The 19,054-nt window shown below is 36.3% G+C and overlaps 1 protein-coding gene across 5 annotated transcripts in view; it reads right to left on the reverse strand.

The window, feature by feature from the left end:
• The window catches only part of WWP1 (WW domain containing E3 ubiquitin protein ligase 1), a 60,268-nt gene that overhangs the window by 2,854 nt on the left and 38,360 nt on the right, over positions 1-19,054 (reverse strand). For 3 of the 5 annotated variants that reach the window (XM_054190855.1, XM_054190853.1, XM_054190856.1), the window contains 14 exons: positions 18,854-19,028; positions 15,520-15,574; positions 15,342-15,426; positions 15,115-15,243; positions 14,052-14,124; positions 13,890-13,961; positions 12,776-12,864; positions 9,955-10,114; positions 6,981-7,114; positions 6,740-6,880; positions 5,225-5,345; positions 3,917-4,021; positions 2,539-2,635; positions 2,151-2,223 (listed from right to left, as the gene is read on the reverse strand). In XM_054190855.1, coding sequence (XP_054046830.1) covers positions 2,151-2,223; positions 2,539-2,635; positions 3,917-4,021; positions 5,225-5,345; positions 6,740-6,880; positions 6,981-7,114; positions 9,955-10,114; positions 12,776-12,864; positions 13,890-13,961; positions 14,052-14,124; positions 15,115-15,243; positions 15,342-15,426; positions 15,520-15,574; positions 18,854-19,028 — 1,509 coding nt within the window. Of the gene's footprint in view, positions 1-62; positions 975-2,150; positions 2,224-2,538; positions 2,636-3,916; positions 4,022-5,224; positions 5,346-6,709; positions 6,881-6,980; positions 7,115-9,954; positions 10,115-12,775; positions 12,865-13,889; positions 13,962-14,051; positions 14,125-15,114; positions 15,244-15,341; positions 15,427-15,519; positions 15,575-18,853; positions 19,029-19,054 lie in introns of those variants that run through there. The other 2 variants (XM_054190854.1, XM_054190857.1) reach the window with 2 other exon arrangements.

The raw sequence follows: 19,054 nt of genomic DNA on the forward strand, positions 1-19,054 counted from the left end.
GAAACAAGAAACAGCAACAACAAAAAAAGAAACCTGTAAGACACCAGACCAAGGAGAGAATGTGTAATATTTTCTCTTTTATTATTTTTTCTTTGAAGATTACCTAACATCCTCGTGGTAATAACCCAAGGTAATATGTAAACAAATTTCAATGCTGCTCAAATGAATTAAAATATCCTGTTCAGCTCCTACAATAAGTCAGAACAGTGGCACCAATTCCTTTCAACATTAAATCACATTCATCTTATTGTACATGACTCTTGTGCAAGTAGTAAAGGCCTTGGCTACATCAGTAGAGAGGGATATATCAGCTATTTACGACTTTTAAAAAATTAAACTGACAGAACAACATATTCTGTCGTCTCAAATACCAGCAGCATTTTTCTACATATTTAGGATACGTGTGGCCTAAGCCTTTAACACCTTTTAGAACAGCCATGCAATAAAACAAACTTGGAGATGTTTCTTAAAAGAGAACACAGAGCAGTTTGAACATTTTTCTGAATAATAAAGCCAAGATAAAGCAAATCCAGGCCCTTTCAAATGGCTGCAACTTTTCATACACTTAGAGCTCTATAAAACTAGAGCCTATTAGTATATATATTTATATTTTTTATATATATTTTAAATAAGTCTCTTGTCTGCTTTCAAAATTTATGAGGGTTTTTTCTGGGCTTTTGGAAGGGCAATAAATAAAAGTAGAAAAGGCTGAACTGTTTTGCATATCTTTGTGGAAGAACGGAGAACAATTATACTTTTAGAGTTCCAGAAAGATCACTGTACAGAACAAAAAGCTTATATACAATTAAGTGTGCAATTTTAGTTGGCTGGGCCTTTCATTATGCAAGATCTCCTTTTGGACTAGAAGCCACTTCTACTCTTGACCAAATCCCTCTGTCTCTTCAATGGCAAAGAGCAGCTTCTCTTTCAGTTGTTCGTAGCTTTTATATGGTGGTAAATCCAAACGATTAAAACTAAGCAGAAAAAAAACAAGATTTTGTTAAGTTTATCTAAATCCCTTGTAGAACACTACAGAACTCGACTGCTACAGTAACAGTTAAAAATGTTCTGATCTAACAATTAGAAATGAAGCAATAGCAATCAGTGCAATCTCACTGCCTTGACATTCCTACAAGCAGTACAAACAAACAAAATCTGAGAGAAATACTTGAAGAAGCAAAAGACTGTTATCACATCAGATAAACACTGGAACCTTTGAAGACTAAAGACAGACCAAGATACAGAGAACTAGAATACTCGAAAAAGGAAATGTTCACCATGAAGTTCAATGTCATCCCAGTTTGATGCGTCTGCAAATTCCAGCAGAGCATGGAAAAGCTAAGTTTTTCTCCTGCCTGTGCATGCCTGGGTATAGGGTTTTTTTCATTCTAAATTTTGCCCTAAAAGGCTTCCGCCAAAATTCCGTTTCATTCCACACCTTCCCCAAAATTACCTTAGACAAAGGGGGATGTTTAACTCTTGCAATCATCACTTGAAAAAGCACCACCAGTGGAGAAAATGGTAAAAGGAGGAATCCCTGAAGTAGTTTAAAAGTATGATGAATATTACTGTCACAATGTTGCCAAAGGAAGGTGTGTCCAATTTGCACAGAGTATATACAGGAAACTCGTCCGTGTACCTGTTGCACCAGTTTGGCATAGGAATGCCAAGCCAGTAACAGTCTGAAGCCTGGCAGGAAAAAGTATGTATTCTTGGCTAAACATCCTTGGTTTGAGTGTGTGCTGTGATTTCTTTCACACTACTTTTTCTCATGACTATACATTTATCTTTTATAATGTTACTGTATAATAAATGTATCTAATAACTGTAGATACCTAATATATGACTTTTGTTCAGTCATTTAATATTCTTTAAAATAAAGAATTTGGGAAACACCCCTCAGTTCTATGCAAGAAGGATGATACCATACTTTTGATAGATGTGATACTGACAAACTGTGTACACTGCAGTAGCAAAATTTAAGAATAGGGCGACCAGAAAAGTTTTCAATACTGGCATGCCAGAGCAATCAGAGAAGCTGAAGGTGGAGACAGAGAACTGATTCAAATTAGATTTCATTTGATTCCGTAAATGCAAGACCAGAAAAGAGAACCACTAAAGGTACAGCAAGTTTACATGTAACAACTCACCAAGTATGACTTCTTGGTAACCAGGTTTCCTTACCAACTTTTTCAATGCAGAATTTCTGGGGACCATTACTTCCTAGAAAAGAAGATTAAAAAAAGTGTAATATCTTCCTTTTAAGTAGTACACGTGATACATACATGACATAAGACACAATGCACATACAACACTCATTAGCTGCTACTCAATGTTACATGAATATGAACATTCTTCTCATAGAAATGAGATAATTTCCTAATAATTTATAGATATATTCATGGGATTTCTGATATAAAAAGCCCTTCTAGATCCAAACTGATGCAGATGAAGTTCCTGCTATCTGTACACTTGCAGCATGGTTCGTTTGCAAATGAAACAGTTACAGTATAAAAGATTTGGTCACCTTTTACTTACCCATAAGTTCAGCAAATCCGCCCAGTGGCAATCTGCAAGTGCCAGTGACAAACTGCAGAAGTCGCATGCGAACCTCATTGTCTGTTTCTTTTACAAACTAGGCACAGAAATTCAAATTACTTAATAAAAATCTTTAACATAGCTGGAGAAAAACAAAAACCCCACAAGACTGTTGGAAAAGTATAATTCCATTTTAAAGGACACCACCTTGAGAACAGTTTACCTTTCTTGATTTCATCAAAATTGGCTGGAGGGAAAAGACAGTGATTTCAGATTATATGCACTGTCAACCGTTACAATGTGAAGGCTGAGAACAGCAAATAAGAAGATTATTTTTTTTTATTTTATTCTACACTAAAATATAAAGCATGCCAATGGTTTATATGAAGACTATTGCCATTCCGATTAAACACAGCAAGAGCCCAGCCACAGGCTCTGGGTATTTCCAGACTGAAGCATTCCCTGGATGTGGCAGCCTCAGCGAGAGAAAACACCATCCCTAACAGCTGCATCACCTTGTAAGGGAATTCACTGGGAAAGGGAAGAGGAAGAAAAGAGAGAAGAGATGGAGAACATCTCGGTAAGAGAGGGGGCACTGACAGAACTAGATAGAATTTTGACTGGTAAAAACCTGGATAACAAAATGAGTATTTTTGTTCAATAAACGTTGAAACCATATCCAAGCTACTTGAACTTCTAGTTAAGATTCTTTCAGTACCAAGCTTCTTAAAAAGAGATCATACCATCAGACCTTAAATTATTCTGACAATATAAATAAGTTAGAAAATAACTGATTTGCATCATTTTCTTATAGGAACTTTGTCAAAAGCATCTCTAAATGGTGATTTATCACAAGACAGGAACTGCCTAGCTGGGACTTCTCTTTAGGGAAATTCATAGAAACTGGGAGCCCGTATAACGTTTTTGGAGTTTTTTTCCTGAAAATAATTCTTGGACAACTTCATTAAAATACGAGTTATAACCAGTCAGTGCTAGACTGGCACAGTTAATAAGACGATAATCATTAACGATACGTGGTATTTCAGGTGTACAGGTGTATTACATATAAGAACATTTAGAAGGTACATCACTGCTAAGAATACCAAAAACTCTATTGTTGTATAATCAGTAAGAAGGACAAGATATAGAAAAAGTAATCATGACGCAGCCATCCAAATGTAATGTGGGTACCTATCTGACATTTCCCACCCTGAAGTACGCTCCCTGAGAACCAGCAATCCTTTCCTTCTCTGAAAAGAAAAAAGAAAGGAAGCAACAAGAACCTTCAATCAGATGTCATCCCTCCACTGCACGTGTCGTTTGTGTTACAAAACAAAACCAAACCTAAAGAAGTCAGAAATTTTACTGTTCAACATACCTGCCAGAACCATATGATCTGCTTGCTATTCCTTGTATAATGACGATAAACAGTGTTCCTCTGCCAGTCTGCTAAATCAACTTCTTGCATACCACAGAGCATAACCTAGAAAAGGGAATGATTACTTGACAATATACATGTCTACACACATAAATTAAGAGTTAATTTTGTATGATACACACTAACGAAAATGGAAGTTCTTGCTCCCAAAAAAGGCCCAGTAATTTTTTCATTTTACTCCACAGTTAGATTTTCCGTTATCCTAAGTTTGCAGAACTCCTCCAAAATTGTTTATGTATTTAAGTGGTCTGAAAGCCTGCATATCAGGCACTTAGTTTCTTCCAACTAATAATTCAATAATAAAAGATATTACCTTTCCCATAAAAGGAAATTCTCTATTATAGAGGATATTACCTTTCCCATTAAAACCTTGCCTGATATTCCAAGCTGATGATGATGATTACATTGCTGCTACTGCTATGACTAGTAAAGATAAAACACTGAGAAGTACAAGTCTGCAAAATATTCATTACGAGAGACAATGAATGCTCGAAGTGCTCAAGGCAAAGCCCCCTAGAAAACTGAATACTAAATAAGAGAGATCAAAGTCCTTTCGCAGGAAAAAAATCCTATTTAATTTAAGAAGCTTTCAGAACACTGCTCGTTATGTACAGGCAACCTTGGCAGCTCTCACAGAAATAAATAAGCACAGCACTACAGAGCCTTTTGTCCCTGCTCCAAGTCTGAACATAGGTCAACCCCAACACTCAACATAGGTCAGGCTGATTGTTAAGTAAACATGGTGCATGCAAGCAATTCCCTCGTGTTACACATTGAGGATCTCCAAAATTCCGTTTCAAACCTTGTTCGTTCCTCCAACTATCTGTCCTTAAGCGTAATAACCTTAGAACCCATCTTGGACTATGTCTGTGAAACTAAGCAATCGCTATACACCAGAATCAACTTCTGTGCCATCTGCTACAAGGTAATTCTACTCGTTTACCTCAGAGGGAAAAGTTTTATATGACGAACAGATCCATCTGTGATATTCTGATCCTTTCATAGAAACTTGCAAAACACATTTTAATACTGAGGATGGAATCTAAAATTCCCAGCTGCTGAGCACCACAAAACACTGATTCAATAGATACTGGCTTTTCACCATGATTTACCCCCACTGCTCCTATTAAATTCTCCATGTTCCAGAAGTCATCAAATGTAGCATGCCACAGATGACAGATTCATGCTGACCCATCCATTTAATCATTCCCTTTGCAAAAGGTAAAAATGTTGAACAGAAAACCTCACCTCCAGCTCCTTTTCATCAAAATAGTGTAGCCACTGTAAAGGAACAACTTCATTAAAACCATCAAGAAAAGCTTTGGTTTGTTCTCTAACTCCCCGAGAAAATCGCCACTCAGCCATTAGCCTGGGATGGAAAAAAAACCAAACACAAATTAAACATCAATTAGCACTCAACATGAAGAAGTTCAAACATGTATGATTGCGTGTGGCTTCCTATGAGGTAACGCTCCCTCCAATTTTACTTTCTTACACTGTATGATTCCATAGACTATAAGGGACCTACCATAGTAACATTATCACAAATCTACAAACTCAGACAACAGTAAGAGTAGCAAGATGCACTGAGATTGCCATTGCCAGTTAAAAAAAAATATTTATTATTATTAAGCTTTCACTAATCAAAATTCAGCAGCCTTTTCATGAAAATAATGCTATTTGAGCACTATGATTTTGTTATGGCAAAATTGCTTTAGCTTAAAAAGTGCATAATCCTTGTGTTTCAATGCTAGAAAAGAAAAATTTTCACTGATCTTAAAATACTGTTTTCGAGCAAAAAAAACCACCATGTAGGCAGAGCAATAAGAAATACTGTTGCTTATAATACCTATAACTATGGCTGCCCAATACTTCCAGCATAAGGCTATTTCCAGCTTCAACAAATAGTAGTAATTTTCTGTTCTGAGCTCCTGATTTATGCTAAGATTTGGAGAAAGAGGTAACGTTTTTTTAAGTTTCAACTAAAATGGTCATGCCACTTCTGAACAAAAAAAGAAAAGACAATAAATACATATACATACTACAGAAACTATTTCACTGAGAAACTAAATTTAAGTGGAAACTTTATGCGCAGCACTGGACATACACTGTATCACAGGAAAGGATCTGGGTACATCTGCTTTTGAGATCACCCTGAATAGATGGATCAGAAATGCAGGTTCAGAAAAAGAAAGGCAGTGATAAGATCAGGAGAGAAGCAGGAAAGAGCAGCATAAGAGAACAAAGAGAAAACATAATTTAAGTCACACCACATTATAAACCGTTCTGAATTTCAGTTTCCACAGTGACAGCAAAGTTCTGAACGATTTTGAAATCCTCTGTCACATACAGGTCTTCCCTCCCCCTGGATCTGTTACCTGAAGTTACTGAAAATAGGTTGCTCATTTTCAGTTTCATCTGTTCTCTCGTTGTACATGTTAATGACAAGACAGGTCATCTTTTCTCTATCAGGTCTTATCTTTTTTTTTCTCTCTTTTTTTTTTGGGGGGGGGGGGGGGGGGGAGGGGGGAGGGGAGGGAAGGTCCAGAGAGAGGGAAGAGGGGAGTAGGAGATCAAAATGTACCAAGAGATCATGTGTACCACAATACCAAAATGTACTAATATACCATTTCAATAATAGTCCCAAGAATTACATAGTAATGGGGTGGGGGAAGGAAAAACAGATCATATACTGTGTCAAAAAAAGACTAGAGCAACAGAAGAAATACGGACCGTTTTTTTTCAACATCTACACTTTCCTACCCAATATATTCTTCTTTGTTCTCCTCCGTTACCAAGATATTTGAACCTCCTGATTTCAGCTCATGTGAGGTTACTTTTCCTAAGAGCTCCATATCCACACAGAAGTACATTTCCAAGTTACACTCTTCGATGTTATTATCCCTGAATGAAAAGAAAAAAAAAAAAGCACAATGAATTCCATATAAACAAAAAAAATCCATAAAACATCACCCCCACCCCCCCAAAAAAAAAAACTACAAACCTTATCCAGATTAGAGAGTTGTAAAATTCAGTATCAATAGATTCTAGGTCCTTAATAGTGAGTTTTTTGCTCAGCATTCGTTTGTAGAAAGGCAGAGAAAAACCAGTGTCAATAAATTTCCCATGAAACAATGCCTGTTGAACAGAAAAGAAGTCTGTTTAGCTTTCATTGAACTACTGAATTATTCAAGTATTTCTGGACTTGAATTCTTTTTTTCCTTTCTCCTTCAAATAATAAAAAACACCAAGTAGCAGTAGCAGCTTGGTATGTAAAAAGAACAAAACATCCCATTACATAGGAAGAAAAAAAAATATTAATTGACAAAATTTATCCAAGCATATGTTATCATTGCAATTTAGAAATTCTCTGATTAAAAAAAACCTTCTCATAAAAGGACAGAGCCTATGAAAGAAGAAATTACTAAGTTTCCTCTTTACTATGTGAATAGGTATTATATGCCAAGTGTTATTTGATCCTACTTGATCATAATATTTGATCCTACTTGACTACTACTGCCATTTTTTACTACGTAAATACATCCTACAAAATCATCCTTTACACAATGCTACTGCAGCTTGTAAAAAGCAGTTTAAAAACACAATCACAGACTGCTTCAGAAAGAGCTTTGGGAATCACATTTTTTATAGGCGAGTCACAGAACTGAGAAATGAGATTCTCCTGCAAATTTGAAATTGAAAAAAAACCAAAACATGGTCACACTTGTCTCACCACAACGCGCACAAAGGGGGTAAGCTAATGTCTAGCACTGAAGCGTGGCATTACACACACACACACACACACACTGTGTTAACCTCTGTACTGACTCAGCGCGTCTGAGAGCTAACAGAGCACAGCTATACCAATGAAAACCTTTTTTACCCCCATCCTTATCAAGTACACTTTCTTCACTAAAATACCTCTTTAAAAAAAGCATCCTAAACACAGGCCAGGTATGGCATTCATTGCTTGTCCTTCCTTACAGCTGAAATCCTATGGGCAGAAGAGCCAATGTAACAGCCCATTTCCTCTAAAAAAGACAAGGCTCCATCTTTTTTCCCCACCTTCTAATTTTCCCCCTAAGGACTCCTCTAGCATGCATTTTCTTCTGCTTTAGGAGAGCCTAAAAAGATTCTCTCAGAGGCATTTATTTGTTTGTGTATTTATTTTTAAACTAGTCTGTACTTCTCATGGGAGAGTGAGCTGATAGAAACGGAAAAATTAAACGTCAAGTGCAGCATCCAGGCATACAATTTCCTGCTTTTTGCAAAAGTAAGTTCTTAAATCATCTCATTTAATGTTGATGATAGTCTCACCACAAAATATAAAATTTGTCTCAGCCAACCTCATTTAACAGCCTTTTGTTACAGAGTAAGATGTATCCTTTATGTTTAACCCCATTTCAGTTGAAAATACTGGTGGTTATTTCACTACTTAAAAACAAAAAAGTCTTTATGATCTGAAAATCACAACTATTTTAGAACTGTGAGAGGACAAAAACTACGTCTGCACTTAAAAAGCGTATCTAGACTCCTTAAAATCATTCCCACTTACATTATTATCTGAGCTATTTTAAGCCACTAGAGGGTATCCCAGGATCTACTGCAGAAAGTGCCATCCATTATAAACCATGAATATACTCAAACCTGGCAACTGACCACATTAGGCACCATTACACAGGTCTCTCTCCCCCCCGGCTCCCTTAGAGAATTTAAACTAAAAATACAAAAATACTTCAGGAAATAAAAGTTTGCCTTTTAATTATATTAAATACTTTAATTGAGTTCTCTTCTATGATCTGTACTTTTATGAAGTAATTTTCCTAAAGGTAACATTTCAATTATGGATTTATCTTATGCACCAGATCAAAAATCACTGACTAAAAGAAACAGAATCTGGCTCTAGCACCTCACTGGCTTTATCGCGTCTTCCTGCTAAATGGCATTATAGCTTGCTGAGGGATCTGAAAGAAAGAAAAAAGTTGGCAGCCTACTGAAAGTGTTAACCCAATGAAATAAATTTTAATGACAGCATAGAAATGGGGAACCATAGAACCCTTGAAATCAAAGATGTTATCATCAAAACTGAACAAATTGGTTTGTCAAGAAGCATCTATAAGAAAAGCAAAACCAAGAAACCCCCCAAACCTCAGTCATTTTAAGTCTGAAAGTACTTTTCCATTTATGTTACACTTTGCTCGTATTTATTCTAATTTCATACAAAAAGCCTGAACAACAGGAGAAGACGACAGTCTCTTCAATCTGAAAATGCATTTTTTCTACTCTTTTTAGTTTCACCATTCACTGTGTTCAGGGATTTTGCCAAGGGCAACCTGTAGACATCATGATGGTTATGTGGAAAGATGACCGTATCACTACATGGAAGAAACGAAACGTGACAGAGCAGGAGTCCACTATAGAAAATTGACTCAGTGATACCAGACGAAGAAATGACACGACACACCTCATCAGCTTTTAGGCTAACAGAAACCTGATGGCAGAGGATCAGCTCCTGCCAGCTTCTGCTCTCCCTAGTATCTGACCTTTGTATCCAAGAACCTATGTTTAAATTAAGGCTCAGTGTACTCCGCAAAACATTTCTAACTCATTTTTTTTGAATACAGGAAGGTATACCAGGTCTAACTGAGGAGCCTTTTTTCGGAAAATCTTTGTCACGTTTTTCAGAGCATCAGTACTCAGACACTCAATCAAACAGCAGTTTGCATGAAGTACACACATCCAATTGATAAAAACAAAATATTATATTGAATATCATATTAACTTTCATCACTATTCCAGGAAACTTGAGTGTAGAAGAGACTTAACTCTCAGGGAATATTTTGGCTCAATAACCTTATATGCCTTAATCTTCCATTTCTAAGAGATTAATATAACCTTTAATAATTGTAAAAACAAGTACTGTTCAGGAATAAATGTATAGCTACAGCAAATAATAAAACCTTAAAAATCTAACCTACCATGGCAATAAAGCGCCCAATGAAACAGAAATATGAAAGATGGTCAGGATTGATTGTTGATGCTGGATTTATCTGCAGGCAATAGTTGCTCTTGCCAGCATATTCAAATAGGCAGTACATAGGGTTCAGTACTTCATGGGAAAGCAAGAAAAACCATTCTCTAAGGAAAAAAACACATGTATACACATAAAAACCATCAAATACAAATGTTTATCACCATTCCCCTTAGGTAACTAACAAAACGGTCAAAATATATGCAAACTCAGAAAAATAATATAAACAGTGTTGTATTAGAATCACAGAATAATATATGGCATTATATAATTCTTAAATATAAAAAAATTAATTATTAAAAACAATAATGTTAGAAAGTCATGGTTTCCAAAGTTTAGAAATTATTGTTAAGATTGTCATCTTGAACACACCCTCATAGTTGCATATTAGCAACATTTTTCACATACAGAGTCCTTGCCTCAACCAGTGCACAGTATTTATCCTCCTGATGCCTGATTTACTGCACGCAACTCAAATCTTTATTCAAAAAAATTACAGATTATTCCATGGGCAGTGCTTATTATAAACAACCTAGGCAAGGCAAAACAAAACAAAAAAAACCCAAACCACAGCACACCTTATTTGCTTTCCCAATCTGACAGCAGAACACACGCTGCTTTACTGTGGTTTAACAAATTACCATGCATCGGTAAAGTCCACATGACACGACAATGTGAAAATGCATTTTTGTTGAGGTTTAAGTAATACATGTTATTCACCCCTTTCATAGGTTCCAATGCAGCTGACCTGAAAGAGTAATGGAGTCTGGTATTTCAGTGTTAGAATAGCTGATTTTTAGAATATTTGTTGCTTTATAGTATTTGCATATAATCAGAGACCTCAGAAGCACTCACAAACTCAGGAGTTTTTATATCAGGCCCTAAATGCTTGTAACTGAACAACCAGGCTTAGGGAAAAGCCGCAAAAAACCCCTAAAAGTCTATCCTGTAATAACTTCAGGGACTGAATTCCATCTTGACTGCCTTTCAGCCATCACATTTGAGAGCCATCTTTTCCATCCCTGTATTTACCTGAGACAAGGGAACATAAATGAGAAGTTTGCTGGCATGTTTCTCCTAACGGTTCTATGAAACTCAAGTCATGGATCATGGTTTGCTACAATATGCTTCCAAGCCAAAGGCCAAGTGGAAAGAGTAAACACAGAAAGGCAGCCAGGATACGATAATCTTAATGGGGTTCTGTGTATCTTTTAATAAGCACGAGAATGTTGTACAGCATTCTATGCCAGTTTTATACTGAGACAATTATACTAACTCTGCATAGAAGCATCAAATTTTATAGGCATTTAAATTAGATCAAAGCCAGATAACAAGGGAGTAATCAAAGAAATCAGTGATCAACAAGAAGTTTGCAGAAGCAATGAATTTTTCACATCAACAGCTAAAAGCAGCCACAAGATATAGCATCAGATTGGCCCTACTAAACATAAGGTAAAAATCTGGAGGGAACACTGAGTTTAGCCTGCTGCGAGACAGGTGATAAATCAGGTGCAGCAGCTTTCTATATTTGTAGTAATGCAGTATTAGTGTCACTTAAGAATTCTCAGCTCAAGTTACAATTCCACATACAAAATCTTGGGCAAGACTTACTCCTAAAACTATGAAATTATTCTACTTACACATTATTTATTTCTTTATTCTGCTGCTTTCTCTGACTAACACTCTTCATCTGAATTATTCTAACATCACTTCTTTGGAAGACTTTGTTTCTCTGGAACAGATTACTTGAACTCTCCTGGTTTCCATCCTATGCCTAGGGCCACCATGATAAGGACACCAAACAAACAAGACCTGTGCAAAGCAAAAAACTGGAGTCCTCCCTGCAGTCACCCCCCAAAAGCCTATCAGATATTGTAATTCAGAAGCATAACCACCCATATATCCAAAGAAGCTCAACCTTCAAAGGTAAGCTTCCTTACTTATAAATACTACACATTTTCACTGAACTTCATTTTAACACAGTAAGCTACATAAAACCAAAACAGAACACCTTTACATTACAAAAAAAACAAACAGGAAAATTTTTATGACGTATGACTACTTCTAATTTCCTGGACCTGCAGTAGTACTGAAATTTTCATCCTAATAGTAAGATTTCAGTCAAGTAACTGACAGCAGTAGTCAGTGATTGTCTTCTATATGGGCAACAGATGAAACACTTTGTCTACAGTTTTCCTGTCATCAGATTTTTCCTCCTATTTCCACTTCAGATTCGAGAAAATCTTTTAGCTGTTTCATATTCCCGCGCAGCCTACATAGTTTGTTCATCTGCTGTTACTTCATGCCTGCACTACTCTCCTCTTGTTTCTATCCCTTCTGTTCAATATCAGTCCCAATCTGGTGTTCACTTGTTTTTTTCCTAATAAGCAAAACACTGTTTTTCCCACAGTCCCCACTTCCAGGGAAGTGAAACTTACATTTCCAGGGAAGTGGAACTTACTGATAGAAAGTTTCTGAATTAACTCAGTCTAGAGCACTTACTGGCATTAAAAAAAATCCAATTTAAACATCAATCTTTGTCAAAGAACTGAACAACTGAGACCACAGTTTTACTACTGCAAGGTTATAACCCACAACAATAGCCAGTGCTCCCAGTTCCACCTCCTTAAGACATTAAGGGGAGCTAAAAAGGTAACCAGGGTCAGACTGCAAAAGCAAGCAGTTTCTTTGCCAACAGAATGACATTAGCAATCAAGGTTAGAGTACTATTAAAAAAGTAAAAACTATTTTAAACAAATTTCTTTTACCTTGCCAAGCCACCATAATCCAATCCTTCTTCTCCTCTGAATATAACATATAATCTTCTCCTCAAATCATAGGGTTTTAATGCCATAATCTATCAAAAAAACCCAAAAATTGTAGCAAGTTATACATTATGCATTGTCAACACAATCGCTCCTTCTTATTCAGATTTTATTTAATTGATATAGAAATGCCATATATGTCAAATGTTTACCCAGATTTCACAAGCAATTAGAGTATCTCATGGAGTATGCAATCAATGAACCGCACACAAAAAGACTGATTTGAACTTCGAGCAGCAGACTGCTAGCAAATGGGAGAGCGTATCTGGAAAGTACCACTATATGATTGCCCTGTTCTTATACTCCTCCTAAGGCATTCATTATCATTAAAGGAAAACAGGCGAAAAGGCATTTCATCTGATATATTACAGATTTTTGGGTTTGGGCAAATCACTTAAATAATTTACTCTAATCCAAAATAAGTGTAATATACTTCCACTAATAACATACTTTTTACTTCTAGAGAGGTTTTGATGTGGTGATAGTGGCAAGAATTGTCATTGTTACAGAGAAAGAAGGAACATACATTGGCTGCAGACTGTAAGAGCTCAAGAACTATAAGCTTCAATTACACAAATTTAACCTCTGAAGGACAAAGCAGGACATCAGTTTTAATTGGAGAAAACAACATTTTGTAATGTATATAACCACACACAAGAATCAGAAAAGCAAATCCAATGTGGTTAAGTTAATATGGTATGCAATGTGGTTAAGCTGTGGAACTCTTTACCACAGGATGCTGTAGATGCAAAAAGTTCACAAGAGGAGCACAGACAAGCTCACAGAAGAAAAGTCCCTCGAGGACTATTAAAATACCCAGAAACCACATCAAGCTCAAGAAGCATTTCAATTGTAAACAGTTGGGAGCTGAAAGATCATTTGCTAGAAGTATTACATACGTTACTTCAGTTCTTACAGTCTTCCCTAAAAATTCCCCTTTGGCTAACACCAGAGGAAGATTCCTGTGCCTGAAGGCCCATTAGTCTGAACTGGCCATGGCCATTTTTGTTCTTACGCTTTGTCTTGATAGACAAACACAACATCTTTGCAGGCTTACTTGCTGGAAGGAATCCTCAAACAAAGTCTGTCTGGATACATTGATTTTCACATGACTTGGCAGTGCATTGGACTGTAATCAGAAGGCAGTGATGTTAAAAGGCAGCACATATAAATGTAAATTCAAATAGTTCTAAAAAGTAAATAATTACTTAAGCAGTACCTGACATAAGTAACGGAAATGAGCAAGTTTCCACCTAAAGCTACGCTCATAAGCAATCTGTGGCCCTTTATTTCTGTAAGGAAATATATTTGAGATACATTAGCCATACATTAGACATCAAACAGTACTTTCAATGTTAAACAACAGCATGTAGGTTTCAAACACATAAAAACTGTTATTGTAAGGTATGATCAGAAACAAAATGCAGTTGATGGTTTGGTCAGACAGTCTTCCTTTCTGTCCCCCTCCCCCTGTTTTTTTTTTTTCTATTTAAGATGCTAGTCAATTTACCAAATTTGAAAGGTAGAGATCTAGAGGATTTCAAATCCCTATTAATCTTGTAAAAATTACAAGCCAGGTAAAGGAGAGAAGTCTAATTTATTGTCTTCACTGAGAGAAAGACTGAAATTAGGCTTCATAAATTCAGCTGCTTGTGTAACTATGAAGGAATTTCTAGTACAACACTCTATAGGCTCTTTGAATGAAAGGTCATCGACATGTCATCAGAAGTAAACCCTACCCTACATAAAAGGCATTAAGACAATGTCCTGCTTTGAGATAGAATAAAACCAATTTTCCTTTTCAGTAACTATAGGTTGGGGCAATACTTCTGACTGAACTATTTTTAAAAAGATTTGCTTGTAAAATTTTTGAAAAGTATTTAGAACTACTTTGTTTAGACATTAGTGTTGCTAGACAGTGTACAACTGTAAGCAACATTCATCACAACCATTTGCTGTTTCTTTAAAAATTTAACTATTAGTTCCATTAGTTCAATATTCAAGTTCACCTCACTTCCCCTCTCTATTTATAAACAATTACAATCTTGATATTTGAAAAGTGTATAAAAACTATTGAACCTTAGAGCAGCATAGCAAAGTGTGTCACAGATAAACAGACAATTAAAGCTTAAAAATAGACTGAATTTACAGGACAGCGATTTGTTCATAATTTAGTGCTCAATTCCAGCTAAAAGTATAGATTGTCTTCTAGTGTGAGAAGACTTGATTATTAAACTATAGCAAATTAAAACATTAAAAAATACATTTAATTTCTCACTTACACAGAAGATTTCCCAGTACGAGGATCGTTGAAGGTGGTGGTTCTTGTATTATGGTCAACAAAGTATCTGACACCTTCTCTGGTATATCTGATTTCCCAGCCCTCCGGAAGAGGGTCCTCATTTTGTAAACTGCAGAAGAAATTGCAGACAGTACTTTTTCCCCCATATCATTACATATAAGAATTAAGCAAGATCTTTTTATCTGCACAGTCAATATACACACCTACCCTTGAGTTCGAGGGTCTTCCCACTGTGTTGTCTTTGTGTTATGATTTACAAAATACACCCTGTCATTTGAATCCACTCTCCTTTCTAGAGGGAAAAAAGAAAAAAAAACACTATACAACAATTGCATTCCGAATTTCTGTACTGTCAATTCCTGAAATTAACAGCTAATTAACTTACCCCAACCTGGTGGTAAAGGCCCAAGTGGATCATTTTCTGCTGACAACATAGAAGCCTATTTAAAAACAAGAGGATGTTCAATTAGGCCAAATATTATTCATATTTTTTTCCTTAATGTGTTCTAAAATTACTACTAGTTCTGAAGACTATCCATTCTGAAAAAACATCGTGCCATTTTTAGGGGTTTTTTTGTGAACAAACATAGATTCTATGATAGTAAGATATGATTTGTGCACTTGGGCTCCACTGTTTCTAACCCAACGTACCCTCCCTTTCCCTTGCTACAGCAAACTTGAGAAAGAGTCAGTGGTCTTAAAGATGTACAGTTCATAAAAGTTTTGCAGAAGCACATATAAGCAGATCAGCACAATGTTCTTGGTTAAGAACACGCTTTACCATAAAAAACATTTCCAACCACAGTGATTACTGCTAACATAGGGTTTTTTGCTTCCTCAATACATGATGTCTTCCCTGGATGTTTGGCTATTTTCAGACTTTGTAATTCTCTGCAAATGCAGCTGCATTCATTAAAATATGCGGATGATTAAAGTTATACCAACATACAGTAAAGTTAAAAGGAAAAAAAATAAATAAGAAAACCAGATTAAATTATTATGGAAAGCATGCTAAACTCATAATATCCTGTAACCTTGCAGAAGTCCCCAGGAACTCCCAAGAATACAAAGCATAGGAAAAATAAAATGTAAAAGGCAGAAATCCCCAAGACTGCAGAATCCATGTTATGATTTATAACTAAAATCCACTCACTGAAATTTTTTGTACGCTAAGATTCTTTTCTTTTTTTTTTTTTTGTGCACAATGTGATTTTGATATATGGGAACCAACCTACATTTTCCAAAGAGTATCCTTAAAGATCACTTTGCTACTAATACTGCTTTAAAAAACACTTGCAGTCCAAAAACCTCAAATCTCCTTATGAGTTTACAACAGCAAATTCAGGCAAAAAAAGCTATGATATTTTTCCTGTGAAACAGAAACAGAGCAAGGATCAAAAGAAAATGCAATAGTTACACTCAAAATCAAGCTGCCTCTTTGTTCCAGCCACAAGCTACTAGATGTGAACAGAGAATTACTATCTCAGCAGCAATGCAGTTAGCCTTTTCTGCTTTTGGAAACTGCACAGCCACAATGACCCTGTAACCAAACATTTCTCTGTGGTGAGTATAAAAAGAATAGCACGCAAGAGAAAATGCTGTCTGCCAAAGAACTGAATGGTGGCATGATTCAGATTCCCGACCATCTTAATGGGTCCAAGGATTTGTGTGTGGCTGCTGGCTAATGTGTATTTAACAGAACACACTGAAACACGAGGCAGTGGCACGGGATGAGCCAGATTCAATACCAAAAGGAGCACAATATATTAACCCAGGTAAAAATAAAAGTAACTAAAATCACTACATCCTGCCTATTTTTCTTTCTTCACATAGTTTAGCTTTGACCATTAAAGGTAATTGAAACATTCTCTCACTCATTAAATGTATTAATACACTTTTTCCCAAAAAATAAATTGCAATCTCACTTATAAACTGATATAAAGCTAGTCCTGGTATGTCGCCAGAGGAAGAAAAGTTAGCTGTAGTTTGACCTTAACAATTCTAGAAGAAAAGTACACAGAAGCACTACAGTTTAAAAAAAAAAAAAAAAAAAAAGGCATTCATACTTTTTTCAACATAATTTCAATTTTTTTCCCCTAACAAAATGTGAGTTCTAGGTATGCAACTGATATACTTAGAAAACAGAATTCAAAAAAGATGCAAATAGATGAGTTCTCTTTTCTCTTTCTTCGAGTATATTCTCTCACAACCAAATCCTAATTTAATGATTCTAAGATCAGATGGGACATTTTAAGAAATAAGTCTGTGGTTTTCAGTAGGAGTTATTATTAAATGAAGAAAGGAACATGATTTAAGTAAAAAAATATATTGTTCCCTGAGAGAATAATCTAGCTCAAAACAAAATAAATCTTAGGATCAGGAAAAGTGAGAGTAAATTGCTCAGTGAGAGTTCTTGGCTTGATATGTTTCAGCTGTGATTCTTGTATTTGCATTAAAAGGTACCAATGTGTATAAATGCCGGAAGGCAGGGTGCAAAGAGGACAAGCCAGGCTCTTTCCAGTGGTGCCCACTGGCAAGACCAGAGGCAGCGGGCACAAACTGAAACACAGGAGGTTCCCTCTGAACATCAGGAAACACTTTTTCACTGTGAGGGTGACTGAGCGCTGGCACAGGTTCCCAAGGAGGTTGTGGAATTTGTTGGAGATGTTCAAAAGCCATCTGGACACAGTCTTGGGCAACTGGCTCTGCCTGAGCAGGGGGCTTGGACCAGAGACCTCCAGAGGTCCCTTCCAACCTCAACCATTTTCTTTCTCTAACTGCATAAGATAAATTGACTTTGATGCACAGCTCCAGGGGTTAAGAAAATTAGCGGTGGTGCATGTTTCTGCTATTGCTAGTGATGAGATAAAATGTCTAATTACCTAACGAGAGGCTGATAACTGTTAAATGTAAGAATACTGCAGTATCCTTTACTTCAGAGGGGTACATGAATAAAGTCCATCAAATTCAAAGCAAAGTTAGGTCTGCGGATGCATAGAGTCCTAGTCCAATGAGGCTGTTTCAGACTTGTACTTCAATGTTTTCTTCTTTAAAACAATCCAGCTTTACTACATATCACTTAAAAAGTCTCTGGAATTGGATCTTTTTTTTAAGAGACTAAGCATAATTCTTAGACCGTTTAGAGTGACAGTGACATGCAGGCACCCTCATTCTTAACTCTGAAAAAGCAACTATCCTATTTATCCATTCACAGATGGAGAAATGATATTTTCTTCAGGTAGAGAAGTCAGTAACTATCTGAGATAAATGGAAAACCACGTAGGAAATGCCAGAGCTGAACCAGGTGCATAAGCTTGAAAATGAGCTCAAAGTAAAACAATTGCCACCTGTACTAACGAATGACTCCTAATCAATACAACAGTTTTGAAGGCCATTTAATGTTGAGAATGCCCATAACTCAGCTTTTGTGTTCCTTTTCAGTTAAGGGACTGCTTCGGTTTTACCTCACTACTGTCATTAAATGTCGTAAGTATCATGCACTACACAAGGCTCAAGTCAGGGAACAGACTCCAAAGGGAGTACTTTTTGCTTTTAAGGACAATTTTTGTTAACATTTTTTAACAGAATCAGAATCACTATGCCAAACATCTCGTAACACATATGATTGAATAGTTTTAAAATCACTTTAGAAAAAATTAATGAACACAAAAGTATTCCTATACCTCTCTACTCATTTCTAAATTTTATGTAAAAGTTACCGAATAGAGGTATCGTTGGTTAAATTGTTGCATAGCTCCCTGCAGCTGATTCCGTTGAGATTGCCATTGCTCAAAGTTCCTGACTGATTCCATCGTTGGTCGCTGCCACGTTGTTGTTCTGGTGTTGTGGTCCACATAGTAAACTCTCCCACGATCATCAACTCTTCTTTCCCAGCTTTCAAGAAACACAAATGTTAACAG

Source organism: Rissa tridactyla, chromosome 2 (assembly GCF_028500815.1).
Source record: "Rissa tridactyla isolate bRisTri1 chromosome 2, bRisTri1.patW.cur.20221130, whole genome shotgun sequence".
In the NCBI taxonomy this organism is placed as follows: domain Eukaryota; kingdom Metazoa; phylum Chordata; class Aves; order Charadriiformes; family Laridae; genus Rissa; species Rissa tridactyla.